The sequence below is a fragment of the Theobroma cacao genome, chromosome 6, assembly GCF_053813885.1.
Source record: "Theobroma cacao isolate CCN51 chromosome 6, ASM5381388v1, whole genome shotgun sequence".
NCBI classification, from domain to species: Eukaryota; Viridiplantae; Streptophyta; class Magnoliopsida; order Malvales; family Malvaceae; genus Theobroma; species Theobroma cacao.
In genome coordinates this window covers 634,091-651,884 of record NC_142644.1, presented here as the reverse complement: position 1 = coordinate 651,884, position 17,794 = coordinate 634,091, and the positions used below count along the sequence as shown (strand labels likewise).

The 17,794-nt window shown below is 33.9% G+C and overlaps 3 protein-coding genes across 8 annotated transcripts; 2 read left to right on the top strand and 1 right to left on the bottom strand.

Annotated features, from left to right (window-relative positions):
• Positions 1-771: 771 nt before the first annotated feature.
• LOC148761947 (coatomer subunit epsilon-1-like) lies at positions 772-1,949 on the bottom strand. The gene is made up of 4 exons (XM_088807293.1): positions 1,822-1,949; positions 1,578-1,733; positions 1,108-1,187; positions 772-832 (listed from the first exon to the last, which is right to left on the bottom strand). The coding sequence occupies exons 1-4, from the start codon at positions 1,924-1,926 to the stop codon at positions 772-774; spliced, it is 402 nt and encodes a 133-aa protein (XP_088663419.1). The 5' UTR covers positions 1,927-1,949.
• Positions 1,950-2,391: 442 nt separating this feature from the next.
• Positions 2,392-4,588, top strand: LOC18595100 (uncharacterized). 3 transcript variants are annotated; one of them, XM_088807588.1, is made up of 3 exons: positions 2,392-2,532; positions 3,270-4,009; positions 4,182-4,588. In XM_088807588.1, exons 2-3 carry the CDS (start codon positions 3,499-3,501, stop codon positions 4,226-4,228), a joined length of 558 nt encoding a protein of 185 aa, XP_088663714.1. In that variant the 5' UTR covers positions 2,392-2,532; positions 3,270-3,498; the 3' UTR covers positions 4,229-4,588. The 3 variants fall into 3 exon arrangements, with proteins under 3 accessions (XP_088663714.1, XP_088663713.1, XP_017979331.2); XM_088807587.1 differs by having other exon boundaries at positions 2,522-4,009; positions 4,185-4,588; XM_018123842.2 differs by having other exon boundaries at positions 2,522-4,009.
• A 3,658-nt stretch (positions 4,589-8,246) lies between these two features.
• On the top strand, positions 8,247-17,304 carry LOC18595099 (subtilisin-like protease SBT2.2). 4 transcript variants are annotated; one of them, XM_088807093.1, is made up of 11 exons: positions 8,249-8,543; positions 8,680-8,960; positions 9,639-9,792; positions 10,078-10,475; positions 11,507-11,602; positions 12,830-12,902; positions 14,408-14,690; positions 15,233-15,564; positions 15,822-16,092; positions 16,179-16,460; positions 16,689-17,304. In XM_088807093.1, the coding sequence occupies exons 2-11, from the start codon at positions 8,731-8,733 to the stop codon at positions 17,114-17,116; spliced, it is 2,547 nt and encodes an 848-aa protein (XP_088663219.1). In that variant the 5' UTR covers positions 8,249-8,543; positions 8,680-8,730; the 3' UTR covers positions 17,117-17,304. The 4 variants fall into 4 exon arrangements, with proteins under 4 accessions (XP_088663220.1, XP_088663219.1, XP_017979147.1 ...); XM_088807094.1 differs by having other exon boundaries at positions 8,247-8,960; positions 16,800-17,304; XM_018123658.2 differs by having other exon boundaries at positions 8,249-8,945.
• The last annotated feature ends 490 nt before the right edge of the window (positions 17,305-17,794 follow it).

Genomic DNA, 17,794 nt, shown 5'->3' with positions numbered 1-17,794 from the left:
GTACTTGTGCCAACTTATTTAATATCTCTGGCTGACTTGAAAGTTTTTATATTAGAAGCTAATAAGGGAGATGGAGCATTTTTTTGTCTAAGCTTTATGTAGGACTCATAGAGTTGATAAATGTTCAATGGCTGTGGCAGTCGGAAAAGATGACTAGTGCTCTAAGTTGGGACTATTGCTGCATTCTGGGTGGGAAAATTTGATGGTTGGTGTACTATATAGGTTAATCCAGGAACTTCCTTGAAGAGGAATGAGCACCTTTTTCCAGAGTCAAGCCAATTCTTCTATTACTAGGGAAAGAAGGGTTCTTATGTTTTACTTACTAATTGATAGAATCTAGGTTAGCAATGTTCTCCTGCCCTTGTAGCATAATTTGGTGCTGATTAGTAATATACTCGGATTCAATTTTAGGAATGGCACAGCAAATGAAGGAAAAAACTCACGTCTTAGCTTCTGATAGGTGTGGTGAATGAGGGCACTTGTCATTTGGATCAAACAAATTGCATGTGGTTATGTTGTTTATTTTCATGATGGACCAGTATCTTTTTTTTTTTTTTTTGTGTGAAGGGTAACTTACGTGAATTTCACTGCATTACTAACAGAATAATACTGGTTATCGGTTATTATGAATGTATCACTTATTTAGTTATTTGCATGCATTGCATATTCATATTTTATACTCACAAGAACATCAAAATTTTTGTAGGCAGATGAATTCGTCTCTTACAGTTTCTAGTGTTTTATATGTTTTGTTGTTATTAAGGCATTTCATTATGATAAGGACACTATAATTTGGTGCTGAGAGTTGTTCTGCTTGTAGTGCTCTACATATCTGACAGAAACATAGACAGCCACAAAACATGCTAATGTAAATAAAATAAATGGGAACTCCATTTAGTATAGGATCTCATTAATCTAGCTGCCAAACTCTTGAACATGATAGACTCTTTTTCGATTGGCTAAACGAGCTATGACCACAATATTAAGGAGTGCACTTTAAAAAATGTATAACACTTGTCAACTATCCAAATGGATAAGTGAGAGTTCAATTATTTAAAAAAAAAAACAAAGGACAAAGAAGATAAAGGATATAAATAGATACTTTACCTTAGGTATCGTGAAGATGATTTACCAAGGTGAAGACTGCATACAACCAGGTTGGCCAGCGTTTCAGGATCCTTTGCATCCTATATCAATTGACAACCAACCCTTATTACATAAAATCTTGAAAAGAAACGAACAAACTAATTGCAATGCAGCAATAAAACTTGGGAGTGTGAAATATTCAGTGTCACGATGGATCAAAAACTTGAAAATTGACAGGAACATAAGAGGCTCAGAGAAAACCCTAGGAAAAGCTAAGAGTCAAATTCAATATGATTTGGTGTCAGTCAGAGGTTATATTTACACCATGAAACTTAATGGATATCAAGATTGAAAAAACAGTAATTTATGATTGTGAAACACAGTGACTGTGGTTAGCACTGTTCATAGGGCTATAAACAACACCAAAATAATTGACAAACAATAAGTTTAAATCTTGACAAAATAAAAAAGTATCCACAGTTCAAACTTGCCTTGTTAAGTGCTTCAAGCAACAGTGTTTCAGCTTCATCAAAGTTTCCCATGTGCATACAGCAGACAGCCTTCCCATTCAGGATCAGTCCAGTCATTGGATATTTCTCAGAGAAATCTTGGAAAATCAGGTATGCTTCCTGTATCTTTGAACCACCCTGAATGGGTAGAATGACACTCATTACAGCATCCTGCATCATATGGTTTCTCACTAATAGGATTATTAAAATGAAAAATATTCCATACTACTGCTAGATTCAACCATGCATTTGCTAGTTGAGTCAGTGTATGGTCCTCATCAATCTGCTGCATGACCCTTATCTGTTTCTCTGCATAATCTGACCGGTGCATCTTGATGAATATTTGAACATTCAATGCATGCTAAATACAGTGAACAAGATGACTTCAGGAGATGCATCACAGCATCCAATTTACTAGTAAAAATAAAAGTTGCAGATTTTGCTTTAGCAGTTGAAAGGATGAGTTGAAGTCACTAGAAAGAAACCATATGATGCAGGATGCACTCTCTGATCCACCATTTATTACTGGCCATTGTCCAGCCAGGCCTGGAATTACTGAATTCTCTTACCTCACACTCATTTCTTGTAAGAAATTTTCTTGTCAAGTCCAGCTGTTGATGTTCTATGTTACAACATTGATGACGACTTTTGGCGCAAGGATTCAACGTTTGGTCACGCACTTCGTCCCTTTGTGGATAAGTCCGGTGTAAGCTTTAATTTTGGTGATGAAGATGTGTGTATTTGCTTTGAAAAAGGTTTTTTAACAGCCTATCTGGTTAAGAAAATATGGGATTTTAAATTGGTGACCAAAGTGCAAAAGCTTGGATTGATCGCATCTGAGAATTATGTAGTTGTTTCGCAAAACTTGAGGGACAGAAGATGCGTCTTGTTACCATCATCGAGGATCCAGACATAGATGAGATTGATTTTGCTAACGGTAATTATGTAGAAATTCTATTTTCATCAAGAATTATGTAGTTCTATTTTTTTATTGGTAACGGTAAATTGATGAGAAAAATGCCATCATCTGATTGTAGAGAAATTCTGAGCATCAGATTCTTTGAGACTGATTGTAAAAAAAATTTGTTGTTTCCAAGTTTTTGGGAATCATTTTATGATGATTTTTGGGCATATGGTTTTATAAGTGATTGATACATGTAGGATGAAAATAGAGGTGGTTTCTTTTTAATGGCTATTATATGACTTATGATTTTTTTTAGGTACATTTTTCTTTATAATTATGTTTTGGTGTTGTATGTTGTCGAGCCGTCATTTACATGTGTTTGGGAATTGATATTTTGTGATATATTAGTTAGTATTGTGTTTAAAAACGCTTTGGAAGACATGGGATGGTAGGTTTTTTTTTTTACCAATCAATGTGTTAAATATTCGGATGTCATGAGATAGTAGTTTGATTACATATATATTCTGTTTATGTCTTTTAATGCTTCACTTTGTTTAATGTCAATCATGATATATAGAGGTAAGTATGGCTGTAATACAAATTATTAGTTTGTTATTTTTAGTGGCATGCAAATTCTGTTGAGAAATATGTTGAAACTTACTGTAGAGTTGGATGATACCGTTGTTAAGAATTATATATACTCGGATGTTATCTGGAAAAGCTGAGCCTTTCATGGCGGAAATTGACGGTAAGCTATATGTTTTGAATAGTTCCAAGTCGATTTATGAATGCACAAAAACGTTTGAAGTTTTCGATCCAAAGCTGAATCAATGGACAGCACTCTCTGATCCACCATTTATTACTGGTATTCATCCAGTCAGGCCTGGATTTGCTGAATTCTGTTACCTCACACTCACTTCTTTTAAGGAAATTTTCTTGTCAAGTCCAGCTTTTGGTGTTCTACGTTACGACATTGATGACGACATTTGGTACAGTGATATGACGTTTGGTCCCCCACTTCTACCCTTTATGGATAAGTCCGGTGTAAGCTTTAATTTTGGTGATGAAGATGTGTGTATTGGCTTTGAAAATGGGTTTTTAACGGCTTATCTGGTTAAGGAAATATGGGGTTTTAAAAAGGTGACCAAAGTGCAAAAGCTTGGATTGATCGCATCTGAGGATAATGGATGTTGTTGTTTTGCAAAACTTGGGGGTCAGAAGATGTGTCTTGTTACCAACACCGAGGATTCAGACTTAGATGAGATTGATGTTGTCGTGGCCACTTGTGAATTTGAGCGGCTCAAGGACATTGCAGCTTCTCAAGGCAAACCAGTTGTGGACGATACCAATGGCTGTGATTTCACTTTGGAGGAAAGAGAGGCTATTTTGAGATATGATTTTTGGAGAGGGATTTTGTGGATTTTCGTATCCTCAGTAAATATTGTTACCCCCGCGATCGATTTGCTACTGGGTCTTGCGTTCTTTGGAAAGCAATTGGGCGCTTCGTCCTGTAAGTCCTGCTTTTTACATTGATTCTTTTGAAACAAAAAAATTTATTTCTTGACTTCCAACTCTGTCTTTCTGTAAATTCTTTTGCTTCCATCTTTTTCAGTGGATTTACCAATTGCAAAGAGCCTAAACTTATTCAATATCTTAGACTGACTTGAATGTTCTTTTATTAGTAGCTAATAAGGAAGATGGAGCAAATTTTTGTCTGAGTGTTCTGTAGGACTCATAGGAGTTGATAAATGTACAATGGCTGTGGCCGTGGGAAAAGATGACTGGTGCTCTAGTTGGGACTATTGCTGCATTGTGGGTGGGAAACTTTGGTGGTTGGTGCGCTAGATAGGTTAGTCCAGAAACTTCCTTGAGGAGGAATCAACACTTTTTTGCAGGGTCAAGCCGATTCTTCTTTTACCAGGGAAAGAAGGGTTCTCATATTTTACCTTTTAATTGATAGAAATTAATCTAGGTTAGCAATGTTTTCTTGCCCTTGTAGCATATTTGGTACTGATTAGTAATTTATTCAGATTCAATATTTCATTTACATGTATATCCATATTTAAATAATTGAGTTTGAATTTTCGTTTCTTAAAATTGGGTTTAAATTTTAAATAAAATCATTCAAAAAAGAAACTAGCACAAATCAAAAAGTATTGCATTTGCACTTTGATATTTTTCGATTTTGAAAGAATACGGATTGGAGGTTATTATTTGAAAAGAATAACATATATTTATTATTGACTCAAATATTTCAATATCATTTGTACTTTAATATTTATATTTTTAATATAATTTATGCTGCACTAAACAAAATATATCTTTATACTGCAAACTTGAACATTTAAAATATCCATATAACAAAAAAAATTAAGTAGAATTTGATCTTAAATAAATTAGTCCGTTTCATCGCATAATGTTAGGAAAAAAGCCATGTAATTATATTGTATAGCACGATGAAAATTTAAAAATATTTTTGTTAACAAGATTAAATTTTGGTTTATTTAATGTAAAAGGTCTTAACTAAAGGAAGAAGATTAAATTCAAACATTTAATATATTGATTGATGCATAATTTTTTTTAAAAAAATGTAGAGTCTAAATTCTTTTCTTTAAATATATATAAAAAAATATTAAACAAGATTGCACTAGCTTTGATCCTTTGATGTCGAAAATCACAAGATTGCTAAGTTTAGGTATCGAAATCCTTTATGCATCACGGTTGGATTATTGCAAACTACAAGTTATAGACCCATGATAGGATCTGTAACTCAACCCGATCTATTATTGACCCGAAAATGAAAAACCCAATATAGCCCACTTTGAGCTCTTACTCTACTTGAACCGGCCCATACTAGTCGAGTTGGGCCGTTTTCAAATTTGGCCAGCCCAAACTTCAACCCTATATAATACGTATGTTCGTTGTAATTTGTAAATATTTAGATTAAATTAGGTGATATTTGTAAGAAGAAAAGAGAAAGGTGGGACGGTCAAAGGAGAATGGCACATGGAAGAAGAGAGGTGATGAAGGGAAAACAAAGTGATGGTAATGATTATGGAATCAAACTTTCCTTTTGACACCGAAAAGAGCATATTACTGCCTACCAACCCTACGACTCTTATATTATTTCTCAAACGGTCCCAACAATGGGGTATTTCCTTGCTTTTCACAAAACAATATCATGTCCTTTATCCCCCACACACTCTTTTTCAAAAGCTCAACATCATTCCTTCTTCTTTCCTATCTTTGATGCTAATCTACATTTAGGAGATGTTAAAATCAAATATTTATCAACTTTGATATCATTTACGAAGTTAGACAGTTCAACCGTTGAATAAAATCACATCAGTATAACAATATATCGATGGGTATTTATGTTAAGTCTAAATAAAACTAAATTTATTCATGATTGTTGATCGGGTTTAGCTTTTTGAAGAATATGATACGTATATTTATTATTAAATCAAATAATTGGATGCTTTTAAAAGTGCTTGTTAAGACACTATATTAGTTTCGTATTTATGCATTAAATATTATAGTTGACAGTTGATAGGATGATATTTAATGCATTAAGTTGAATATGTTACTTAATAATTTGACCTTAACAACTATCTTTCTAGCATTTATTAGTAAAACCCTTTAATTTTATATTAGATGCATCTAATATTAAAAAAAATGATCTCATTTATTGTTTGTTTGATTTACATGTATTTAATTGAATTTATACATAGTTCACTAAAATTGAACAATTATGTGTATAAAGGTGAGAAGATATCAAGATCAAGGTTGACAATTCATGATTGCATCTCATGCAAATATAAGATAGAAGTATAACAAATAAACAAAATTAATTAATCACGTCAAAGTCTTTGATACGAATATAACATGCTTATTTCATGGATTACATGATACAACATAATTTAAATGGATTAACTTATTAAAATAATTAATAAAATGTGTCTAAATATATCATATACAAAATTAAATATGTTAATTTTGTATAAAAATACAAATACTTTCACGTCAAATTAACACGATTATGATCAAAATACAATTATATAAAATCTAAATCTACTTAACTCCATATCACACCATATCCATTCGTTTCCTAATTGAAGTTTGTGGGAGAAGCACCGACTGTGGTTGGCTTTGTATAGAGAAATGGCACGCCTCTTCCCACTGTGACTCACGCAAGTCATCCATAGAAACTGTGTACAAGTAAAGACAAAAGAGGCTTATTAAAATTGGAACGTTGGGGAGGAAAGAAGTGGACAAGGCAGAGGCACACAGGGCAAAAAGGGGTGGGTGAGTGAGTGAGTGGCTGACCACCACATAAGCCACACCATCATTTACATGGCTTGCATCCCCCCCACTATCCTTGACTTTTCTCTTCTTTTTTTTTTCTGTAGGTGACAAACTTTTCTCTTTATCTTCTTTATTTATTTTTTCAGCCAAAAAATATTGTTTCTTTGTCTTTAAAGCTTTGATTAACCTGATTTTAAGGGTTTGGGACAATTTTTAGGATGGCATGCTAAATGATTGCCCCCTTGTCATTTCAGGGGAAAAAAAGTAAATAATAGTAAAAAAAAACTTTTGTTAAAGAATAATCGGTTAATTATTATTAATTTTTATATTCACACAATATTGATTAAAAAATAAAAATATGTATGTATTTGCTTTAATATTTAAGTTGGGAAAGGAGATTTCAAGTTAACATCAAGTGTGTATGTGCGTGTTCATTTTAAAGGTGTATTAGATATATAAAAACATAGTATATAGTTATATTTGAACAAAGTATAATTCAATTAATTTTATCTATGTTTTGGATCAGACAAATATATTTTGAAGTTTCTCATTATAAATTGGTTATCAGTAGGTTTCAAGTACTAACTACTAAGTATCCTTAATTTTATTTTGATGTATAAAATATACTTAAGTGAATTGTAAATCTCAAAAGTTCAAGAAAAATAGAAAACTTAAAAATCTTAATCATTATACAAATATCTCAAAAAGTAATTAAATCATTGGTATATCTCAATGTACAAAAAAGTTATAATATTCATCATTTGTAAGTTTCATAAATTAATATTTAACAAATAATAGGTCAATTTTTCGTAATTTATATCAACATAATAAAGTTTAAATGATTTTTCATATTTTAAAAATGTTGAAAAAAAAGAAAAGAGAATAAAATTTTGTGAATAAACAAATAATAATAAAAAAGACAAAAAAAAAATCCACAAGAGTCAAAAAAAAAAAAAACAGCAATTAGCATTCGCTATGTATAAATCGTAAAAATATCACATCAACAATTTAATAGTATCACATTCATATCACATTATTATTTATGTAACTTTTAAATATTACGTAATTAGATTCAACGACTATATAAATAAGAATATATTAAATCAATACATTTAAATATTATATTAATATTAATAATAAAAAAAATTTAACATCGTTGAGTCAATCATTAAATTGATATTGTAAATTTTAAAATAGTAAAAGTTTAATTTTTATTTAAGAAAATTCAGTACTTGAAGAAATTACATAATTTGAGCTATTTATATAATAAAAATATATTTTTTATTTTAAGAAATAAAAAAGAGTATGAAGTTTTATGAATAAAAAAAGAAATAACAGTAAAAGACAGGAAAATCCCCAACAGTTAGAAGTGGAGAAAAACAAAAGAAAACGTTCATATTTTTTGTATTCTAATAATATTTTTTAAGCTGTGCTTTACATAAACAACAAACGTTCAGAAGCACAGCCCCCGAGAAAAGTAGCAGATTCTCTCCTTACTCCACCCCCTCCCCTTTCCCCTTCTTATAGCTTAATTAATAATTCCATTCTCCTCTATCCAAGCTCAAAAGCGTACAAAAACAAAAGCATTCTTTTCCTTCCTTTTAAAATATAAAGCGAGGAGAAAAAGCAGCAGCTCTGTGGCTGTCACTCATTCCCCACTTCCCTTCCATGGAGTCCTAGTGAATGGCTACTAATCTTAGCAATTCATTTCTTTTGCTTTTCCCACATTCCTCAAAAGGGTAGCTTTTTCTTTCTTCAATCTTCACCTCTTACATCTCAAACAAAACCCCACCCTACTGTCAACCACAGCCGCAAAACGAGCTACTTGGGTTTGGGTTACTGATCTTTTTCTTTGCTTCTTGTTGCATATCTCAGACGAGGTGTGGGTCGGGTCGGTGGGAATCTGGGATTTTGTTTTCGAAGAAAATGGGGAACGTTTGTTGGGTGTATTTGGTGCTGGCAGTTTGTTTTGGGTTGTTTGTGAACACTCTAAGTCAGGGGGATTCAGATTCAGACGCAATTACAGCTGTGTACATTGTCACTCTTAAGCAAGTTCCTGCTGTTCATCACTTTGAGGAAGAACTAAGAAGGAAGGGTTATCAGGGGTTCCACCATGGTGGTGCTTCAGGGAGATTAAACAGGTTTCACAAACCAAGGCATAGAATTTTGCCCTCAGTAGTAGAATAAAGCCGTTGTTACGAGCAACTTTTTTTTTTTGGGTTTCTTCTGAAAATAACTTTGATTTCTTTCTTTTGGTTGTATTCTGTTACTCGTTGTTTAACAATTTGAGTACGTAATTGGTATTTATGTAGAGTAAATCTGTGTCCTGATAGGTAATTTTTTTTTTCTTGGAGGCTTGATTGTTAATAGTCTTTAAACGGTAATGGGTCCTCCTGTTTCTTTCTGTGGGGCTTAAGGGGTATTGGCTGTTAGGGAATTGTCAAAGCTAGCATATGTCATGTCTTTAGTTTTTCCCAACCTAAAATTATCTTTTTTCATATTATCACTATCAAAAAATTTTTTTCACATCCCCTTTTTGTTTAAATGGAAACTTTCCCTCTTACACGACTATTATTTTGTACTTGCCAGATGCCTTTTTGGATACAAAATCTGTGAAAAAATGGGAGGCCTTCAGCTTCACCATGTTGACATACATAAATGTCCAATAATTTGCTACATGCTGATTATTGTGTTTGTTGTTTCCTTTTTCACTTCTCTCAATTCACATATATATCTCTTTGTTTTTTCTTGGAAGCCTTTATAGGTTGTTTGGAGATGTCAATCTTAAAAGGGTGGACTAATTGTTTCTTTTGAATGTATCTTTCTACATTTAGGAATAATTCAAGATCTCATCAAAATTCTAGCTCTTATTTTTCTCGAGTTCATGATTCTATATTGAGGCGGGCCTTGAGGAGGGAGAAATATCTGAAGTTGTATAGTTACCACTACTTGATAAATGGCTTTGCTGTGCTTGTTACCACTGAACAGGTATATCATCAATTGACATTCCTCACAATTAACCATCATTTTGTCATGTTATCATCATCATTGTGCTGCTAAATGCTTTTTGATATTTTATCATTGCAGTATATTCTTTTATTTGTACTTTCTAAATCCAAAAAATATGTTTGACGTCTACCCTTTTGTATAGTTTTGCATATCATTTACGCTCTTAGTATCTCAAATACACAGAAACTTTTAATTTCTTTTTCGAAACTTTTCTTATAATTAAGGAACAAGGTTCTTACTTAGTTGTATTCTTCTATTTCTAAGGCGGGCAAGCTTTCAAGGAGAAGAGAAGTTGCGAATGTTGTTTTGGATTTCTCTGTTAGAACTGCAACCACCCATACTCCACAGTTCTTGGGTCTACCGAAGGGAGCATGGTCCCAAGAAGGCGGATATGAAACTGCAGGAGAAGGAATTGTGATTGGGTTTATTGATACTGGCATTGATCCAACACATCCCAGCTTTGCTGATCATGTATCAGATCATTCGTACCCAGTTCCTGCCCATTTTTCTGGGATTTGTGAGGTGACTCGGGATTTTCCTTCTGGTTCATGCAATAGGAAGCTTGTTGGAGCACGCCATTTTGCAGCATCTGCTATAACAAGAGGAATATTTAATTCATCTCAGGACTATGCATCACCATTTGATGGTGATGGCCATGGCACGTGAGTGAATGTTTTGCATTTTTTATGGATCGTTGTCGAGTTAGTATTATTGCTTGTTCTTTGTTCTTTTGTAAGTTTGACTTGCAAGTTACTTTAGATTTCAAGGGAGATAAGAAACAATTAAACTACTTGATCTCAGATAGAAACTTAAACATTGGAATGGATTTAAAGAAAAATTATGTTAGAAGTTTGAATCCAAATAAAATTAAATGATTCTGCTAACAGCCAGACAACAGATGCAATTATGTGAAGTTATTAAAAAAATAATAAAAAGAAATGACTGTGTTAGTAAAGAATTTGTTGCACGGTTGTTTTACATTACTAATGCTAGTTTACTTTATCTTTTCCCCCTTTTCTTTCAAAATTTCAAGCCCTTGCATTCTAGATTGACTCTTTTAATGAGGTCTCTTATGGTTGTGATCATGATTCCCAAACATTCACTCCATTGCCTTGAGACGCTTGTAGGCTCTATATGCACAGACAAGCTTGTTTGACCATCCTTCTCTGCTGCATTGAAGGGACTGACATGTTGGGTTTATTATGTGGTCAAACCCGATTTTCTTTCCACCTTACTCCCATGGGACAATGCTGATAAATCCCATAAGCCTATATATATGTTACTGTGATATTCTTTTCTCTGTTGTTTTCTTCTTATATATTTAAGAATAGTACTTCCCACACCTGGTATCATTTTGTAAGTGCCATCAGTTTTGGAAGATATCATATTGTCTTTGGAGATGCAATAAAGTCTCCGTGTTCTTTGCAAGATATACTAGCCTGTTAAGAAAATTGATCGAAGTTGAAATCTCAAAGATGATGGTGATCACAAAATTTCTTGAATGTTGTTAAATACTGTAGATAACCTTCTTTTTACTAAATATACGAAACATGGGCCTATGTTATTGAAAAGCATCATAAAGTGTCAATGGTGAATGATCTGCGATACATTCCAGTCACCTGTTTATGAATTGACCTGATATTATTGGTCTTGACTCAATCTTCTAATGCTGCAGTAAATCTAATTAATGCAGGCATACAGCTTCTGTTGCTGCAGGAAACCATGGGATTCCGGTGGTGGTAGCAGGGCACCACTTTGGAAATGCTAGTGGGATGGCTCCTCATTCACAGTAAGTTTCTGAAACTGGATCTCAGTTACTATTCTCTTTTATGTCTATGAAAATCTTGGCAGAAGCAAATGTACCAAAAGAAGCTTATTATCTTTAACTTTCATCCAGACCAGTGCTAGCTGATAGAATGACTTCTAGTGTTCCAACTATCTTGTGTTTTAATCTGTTCCTACTTTCTTGGGTTTTAATCTGTTAAATTTTAAGTTGAGAAACCCTTACTTGGGTGAGGTTGCCTTAGGTGTTGAATGCATTATATGAGAATTTCTGAAGTCCAAGTCTCATATACTTTTGTCATATGAAATGCCTTTCTTCTCTCTTTCGAATAGTAATCTTTATAGGTTGAAATAAGGTAGGATATTATTAGAAAGGATAAATGAACAAATGTATGGATATAATTCTACAACTCTGAGGATGTATAAGGTACTTGAGGTACGTAAAAGGGTCTTACATGAGAAATTTCTGAAGCTGAAGTCTAGCTTCTTTGGTGCTTAATATTTTAATATAAATACATAGGAGACTTCCACATTGTCCCTCTAGTTTTCTCCAATCTATTGTCTCTGACAACATGGTATCAGAGTGCAGGTTTATTACGTTGTTTGTTGTCCCTATTGTGTTTGTCCACGTTGTAGTGATAGTTCGGTTCGGTTGTTGGTATTAGGCCTTCATGTCAGGGGAAGTTTTAAGCAGGTTATCCCACATAGGTGAGGTCTTGTGTTTCTTGTGGTTTATATTCAAGTTGGGTCACTCCACCTATTGCCAAATTGTTTAAAGTTGGATGCTGAAAACAGCTGATCATAGAATGGTATCCTATTTTATGTGCCATATACTGGAAGTGACATTTAAAAGGAATCTATCTTCATTCAAATATCAACAGGAAATGTATTATCGAGAAGCTTGCAATATGTGTTTAGCATAAACTCATGATGGGCACATTGTGAACTTTTTAGTTTGATATTTTGAATAGCATGCCTCATGGAAGTAATGCAAAGGTTCATTAATTATGCCTGTATAATCCTGTGTTTGTGTGTATAAATATACATACCAGTACATACAGACTTGTTATTGTGCACATACACCTGTTTCTGTTAGCATGTATTATATGTCCATATTTTCAACTTGTGCTCATGCATGTAAGTACATGCGTATATAATGCATACAAACATATGTACTTTTTCCATATGTCTCATTTCTATTTGCTTATATTAATGATGTGGCCATATTTTCCAGTATTGCTGTTTACAAGGCTTTATATAAGAGCTTTGGAGGATTTGCTGCAGATGTTGTTGCTGGCATAGACCAGGTTCGTCATAGTTTGGGTTTGTGTTCTGCAAATAAGTTTCTGTCACATGATTGCATGCAAAGCAATCACTTACCAAAGTGTTATGTTCTTAATTTTTGGCAAGTTTAAAATTGATTTCTCCCCTGATTCTTTGAGCCGCCTGAAGTTGTGTAGTGCTTGCCTCAGGCAGCTATGGACGCTGATTATTTTTGAACTATAAATGTTGCACTTTTGGGGTAGAAATATTATAACTACTGGGAAATTGTTGAGTCGTACGCTGCATAAGTTTTGCTCTCTAATTCTCCTTTTTTTTTTTTCAAATTTGCTTTTTAAAATCTAATTGGGATCTTTCAGTTCACTTCTTTAAGGGAGATGAGCCTTAATCAGGACTTTGCCAAATGTCAAAACCTACATAAATAGGATTAAGCATTATGCTCCATTCCATGTTTTTTGGCAATTGGAGTTTTTCATGTCTCTTTTGCACTCTTATTTCTCATCTGAAACAACCAAGAATACTTGGTTTTAGCTCCCTTTTCTCTTTCTACTCCCACCAAAATCACAAAGAACCCAACTCCCCTCATCAAGGGAACACAAAATTATTGAACTTGGTCAAGCTCATGTGCCAATCCCCTTTAAATTGACATCCGCATCTCAAATTAATGAAGACCAATTAATTATTATCTTATGGGTAAACAATTTGGGTCTTTGGTTGGTCATCTGACAGATGAGAGATTTGAACGCCAAAGTTGCCAAAGAAGAGGAAGGAGAGTCCCAAATGGGAAAGGAAAAACAGAGGTTGTAGTTTTATAAGTGTGCGTGATTTGTTCCATCTCCACCATATAAAACCTTCAATGATATTCAACATTGGAATACAATTATGATAGTATTAAGAATGTAAGTGAAAGTATGCTTAACAAATATTAAAAAATTTCTTCTATTTTAATAATTAAATATTTGCATAGTTGTATTGATTTTGATTAGAATTTTAAGGGACATTTTTCCAATAAAGTGTTCAAATTCATGGTAGAAAACTACTATGTGGTTTGCTTGATTACTATTAGTAAAGTTAAGATAATGGAGTTGTTTATTTATGGACCAAAAATCTAATAATATTTTCTTAACATTTTGACTTCGACCAGCATATTGGTATAAAAAGTTTCTGGCTATGGCATTGGTGCTACAAGGCTTCTGCTTCTTTTTTTCTTCTTCATTTTCTTTTTTGGGGGAAGAGGGGTTGGTGGTGGTGGTTCCCATTTTTGCTAAATGGCAACCATGAGAATGTTCTCTGATCCTCTAGTTATTGAGAATTCCCTTGGCAAAATTGAATGCTAGGCATCCATTTGTTAAGACCACAGAATTTCAATTGGAAATAGGAAGTCTTCTTCTTGGTCAAGATTTTCTTCTGCCTAAAGCGGAAATATATTTATCTATTTGTAAAATTTCATCATGGCAATCACATCCTTCCTTTTCTTGCAACCATTGATTTGGTGTCTATAATCAAGTACATTTTCATCCCACATTTGCAGGCAGCTCAAGATGGGGTGGACATAATAAGCTTATCGATCACTCCCAACAGGCGTCCACCTGGTATCGCAACATTTTTCAATCCTATTGACATGGCATTGTTATCAGCTGTCAAGGCTGGCATTTTTGTTGTGCAAGCTGCCGGCAATACTGGACCATCACCTAAGAGCATGTCTTCTTTCAGTCCATGGATCTTCACCATTGGTGCTGCCTCTCATGACAGAGCATATTCTAACTCTATCATCCTTGGAAACAATGTGACCATCCCTGGAGTTGGACTTGCATGTAAGTTTACCTTTCAAATCTATTTCCTTCTTTATCAATTTGAGATCAAGTGATGGATAACAGGTTTTTGATTTGTTATGCATTCTTATGGATCAAAGAAGAAAAGAGAAGTATATATATAGAATTTCTCTTATTCTGTTTTGTGATTTTAGTTGGTTTCCTATGCATATTTCATTTTCCGTGAAGGAGTTTGATTGTTAAATCCTCTTCCCACTTTTAAAAGCGATTCTGAAATACTGGATAACAATTGTGTCAATCTTTGCAGATTAAGTGGTACATTACTGTGTCTATATGCTTAACTTAGACATGGACCTTATAGAACCTGGACCTTATATGCTGGTTGACTTCATTTAATCTCTTTCATTAACAGATTGTTGTCAGTCCTTAAATTTATAATTAGTAGTTTGATCTTATACACCAATAGATTATATCTATTCAACTGATGCATGTAATTATTGCTATTGTAGATTCCATTCACATTACTCATTATTAGTAAATGGGATATATTACTTTTTCTTTTCTTTCTCTTCCTTTTTTGGCAGCGGGGACGGATAAAGATGAAACGTATACACTGATTTCTGCACTTCATGCTCTATGCAATGACACAACACTTGCCGATGATATGTATGTGGGTGAATGCCAAGACTCTAGTAACTTCAACCCGGAACTTATTGAAGGAAACCTGTTAATCTGTAGCTATTCAATCCGATTTGTGCTTGGACTCTCCACCATCAAGCTGGCCGTACAAACCGCGAAAAACCTTAGTGCAGCTGGAGTTGTGTTCTACATGGACCCTTTTGTAATTGGTTTTCAGCTCAATCCCACGCCGTTGGAAATGCCCGGCATCATAATTCCATCCCCAGATGATTCCAAGGTGAAGGTTCTGCATGTAAATCATGAAGGCATATGCGAATTCTTTTTCTTACATATTAACTTCTTGTTTCTTTGTTTGTAATGGCATATGGTGGGCAAACTTTTTAGTTCTTTCCAAAACATTTGATAAGTTGTGACCTGTGGTCATAGAGTATATTCTCTCTCTCTCTCTCTCTCTCTCTCTCTCACAGACACACACACATACACACAAACAAACTGAGAATTCACTAATTTATTATGATTATATATACTGAACAGATTTTACTCCAATATTACAATTCTTCATTGGAGAGAGATGGACTTACAAAGAAAATTATTAGATTTGGGGCAGTTGCAAGCATTTCAGGTGGACTGAAAGCAAACTACAGTGTATCTGCTCCAAAGGTTATGTATTATTCTGCCAGGGGACCGGATCCAGAGGACAGTTTTCTAGATGATGCAGACATAATGAAACCCAACCTGATTGCTCCTGGAAATTTGATATGGGCTGCCTGGAGTTCTCATGGCACAGACTCAGTTGAATTCCAAGGTATTAGATAAAGAAAAATATAGATAACTCAATTACAATTCTATATAAGTCACATTGTTGCTTAAACAAATAACTTGACCTCACAGGTGAAAACTTTGCTATGATGTCTGGGACAAGCATGGCTGCACCTCATATTGCTGGGCTTGCTGCACTGATAAAGCAAAAGTTTCCTTATTTCAGTCCTGCAGCCATTGCATCTGCACTTTCTACAACTGCTTCTCTTTATGACAAGAGTGGTGGCCCCATAATGGCCCAGCGTGCTTACACTAATCCTGATTTAAACCAGTCTCCAGCAACACCATTTGACATGGGCAGTGGTTTTGTAAATGCAACTTCAGCTCTTGATCCGGGTCTGATCTTGGATTCCAGTAAGTCATTCTGCTTTTAGTAAATATAACATTTTATGAGCTATTCTGCATTATGTGTATATATATGTTGTTAAAAATTATTGTTTATCAAATTGCAAACAGAAGAAAGTCACGAAGTATTAGTCAATGGAAATCTAAGGATTTTCTGATATCTGTTTGGGTCCCACTACTATTAGATGACCATTCCATGAACATCTCATTCTAACCTCATATACTTGGTTGTTGCAGCTTATGATGATTATATGTCCTTTCTTTGTGGCATTAACGGTTCTGGTCCTGTGGTCTTAAATTACACTGGTCAAAACTGTTGGGTTTATAATTCTACCATTGGCAGTGCAGACCTGAACCTGCCTTCAATCACCATTGCAAAACTGAACCAGTCTAAAACGGTTTTAAGATCAGTGACTAACATTGCTGGCAATGAAACTTACAAGGTTGGCTGGAGTGCTCCTTATGGGGTTTCCATGAAGGTCAGTCCAACTCACTTCTTTATTGGCACTGGAGAGAAGCAGGTCTTGACTATTATCTTTAATGCCACAATGAACAACATTTCTGCCAGCTTTGGGAGGATTGGACTTTTTGGAAACCAAGGTCATAATATCAGCATCCCATTATCAGTTATTGTCAAATTTTCCTACAAAAGGACTGATGGCTGAGGATTTTTGCTGGGAGGGCGTTTTCTTCTTTTCTTTGCTGTGTTTTATAATCTGCCTTTCTTGCTTTCTTCTTCAGCTTCCATGTTGTTAACCAATTTTTTCATTCATTATCCTGTAAATGCCAAATTATTTGTAATCTTAGATATACCACAATTGATTGAATAATCTGTAGTGGTTCATTTTGGCCATATCCCTTTTTTATATTCTCTTTTTGCTTTTACCACCCCTTTAACTGTCACCCTCACAGTTTGTTTCATTCATATTGTCTATATGTTGTATGCATGCGTCTGTCACGAATCTCATATTAGTTATATGCATGCGTCTGTCACGAATCTCATATCAGTTAGAGACTGGGTATTTGGGCTTATAAGTAAAAATTTTTCTTCACTTTTGAGGTGAATTTTAAATTTATAAATAAAGATTTTTCATTACGTAATAAATATGTATTTTTGGGTAAATATGTTATTTTGAGATTCGCTTGCGTATTATAATTTATTCATTGATTTTAATATTTTATTTATTAATTAATTGACTTGACCATAAATAGATCTCATGTTCCGATTTAACCAATAATTAATAGACTTACCCATGAATTGATGGATCCAATCTTTGGATTTAGCAAATAATTCATACCATGCATATTAAGGTGTATAATTAGTTAGGACAAAAGTGATGGGA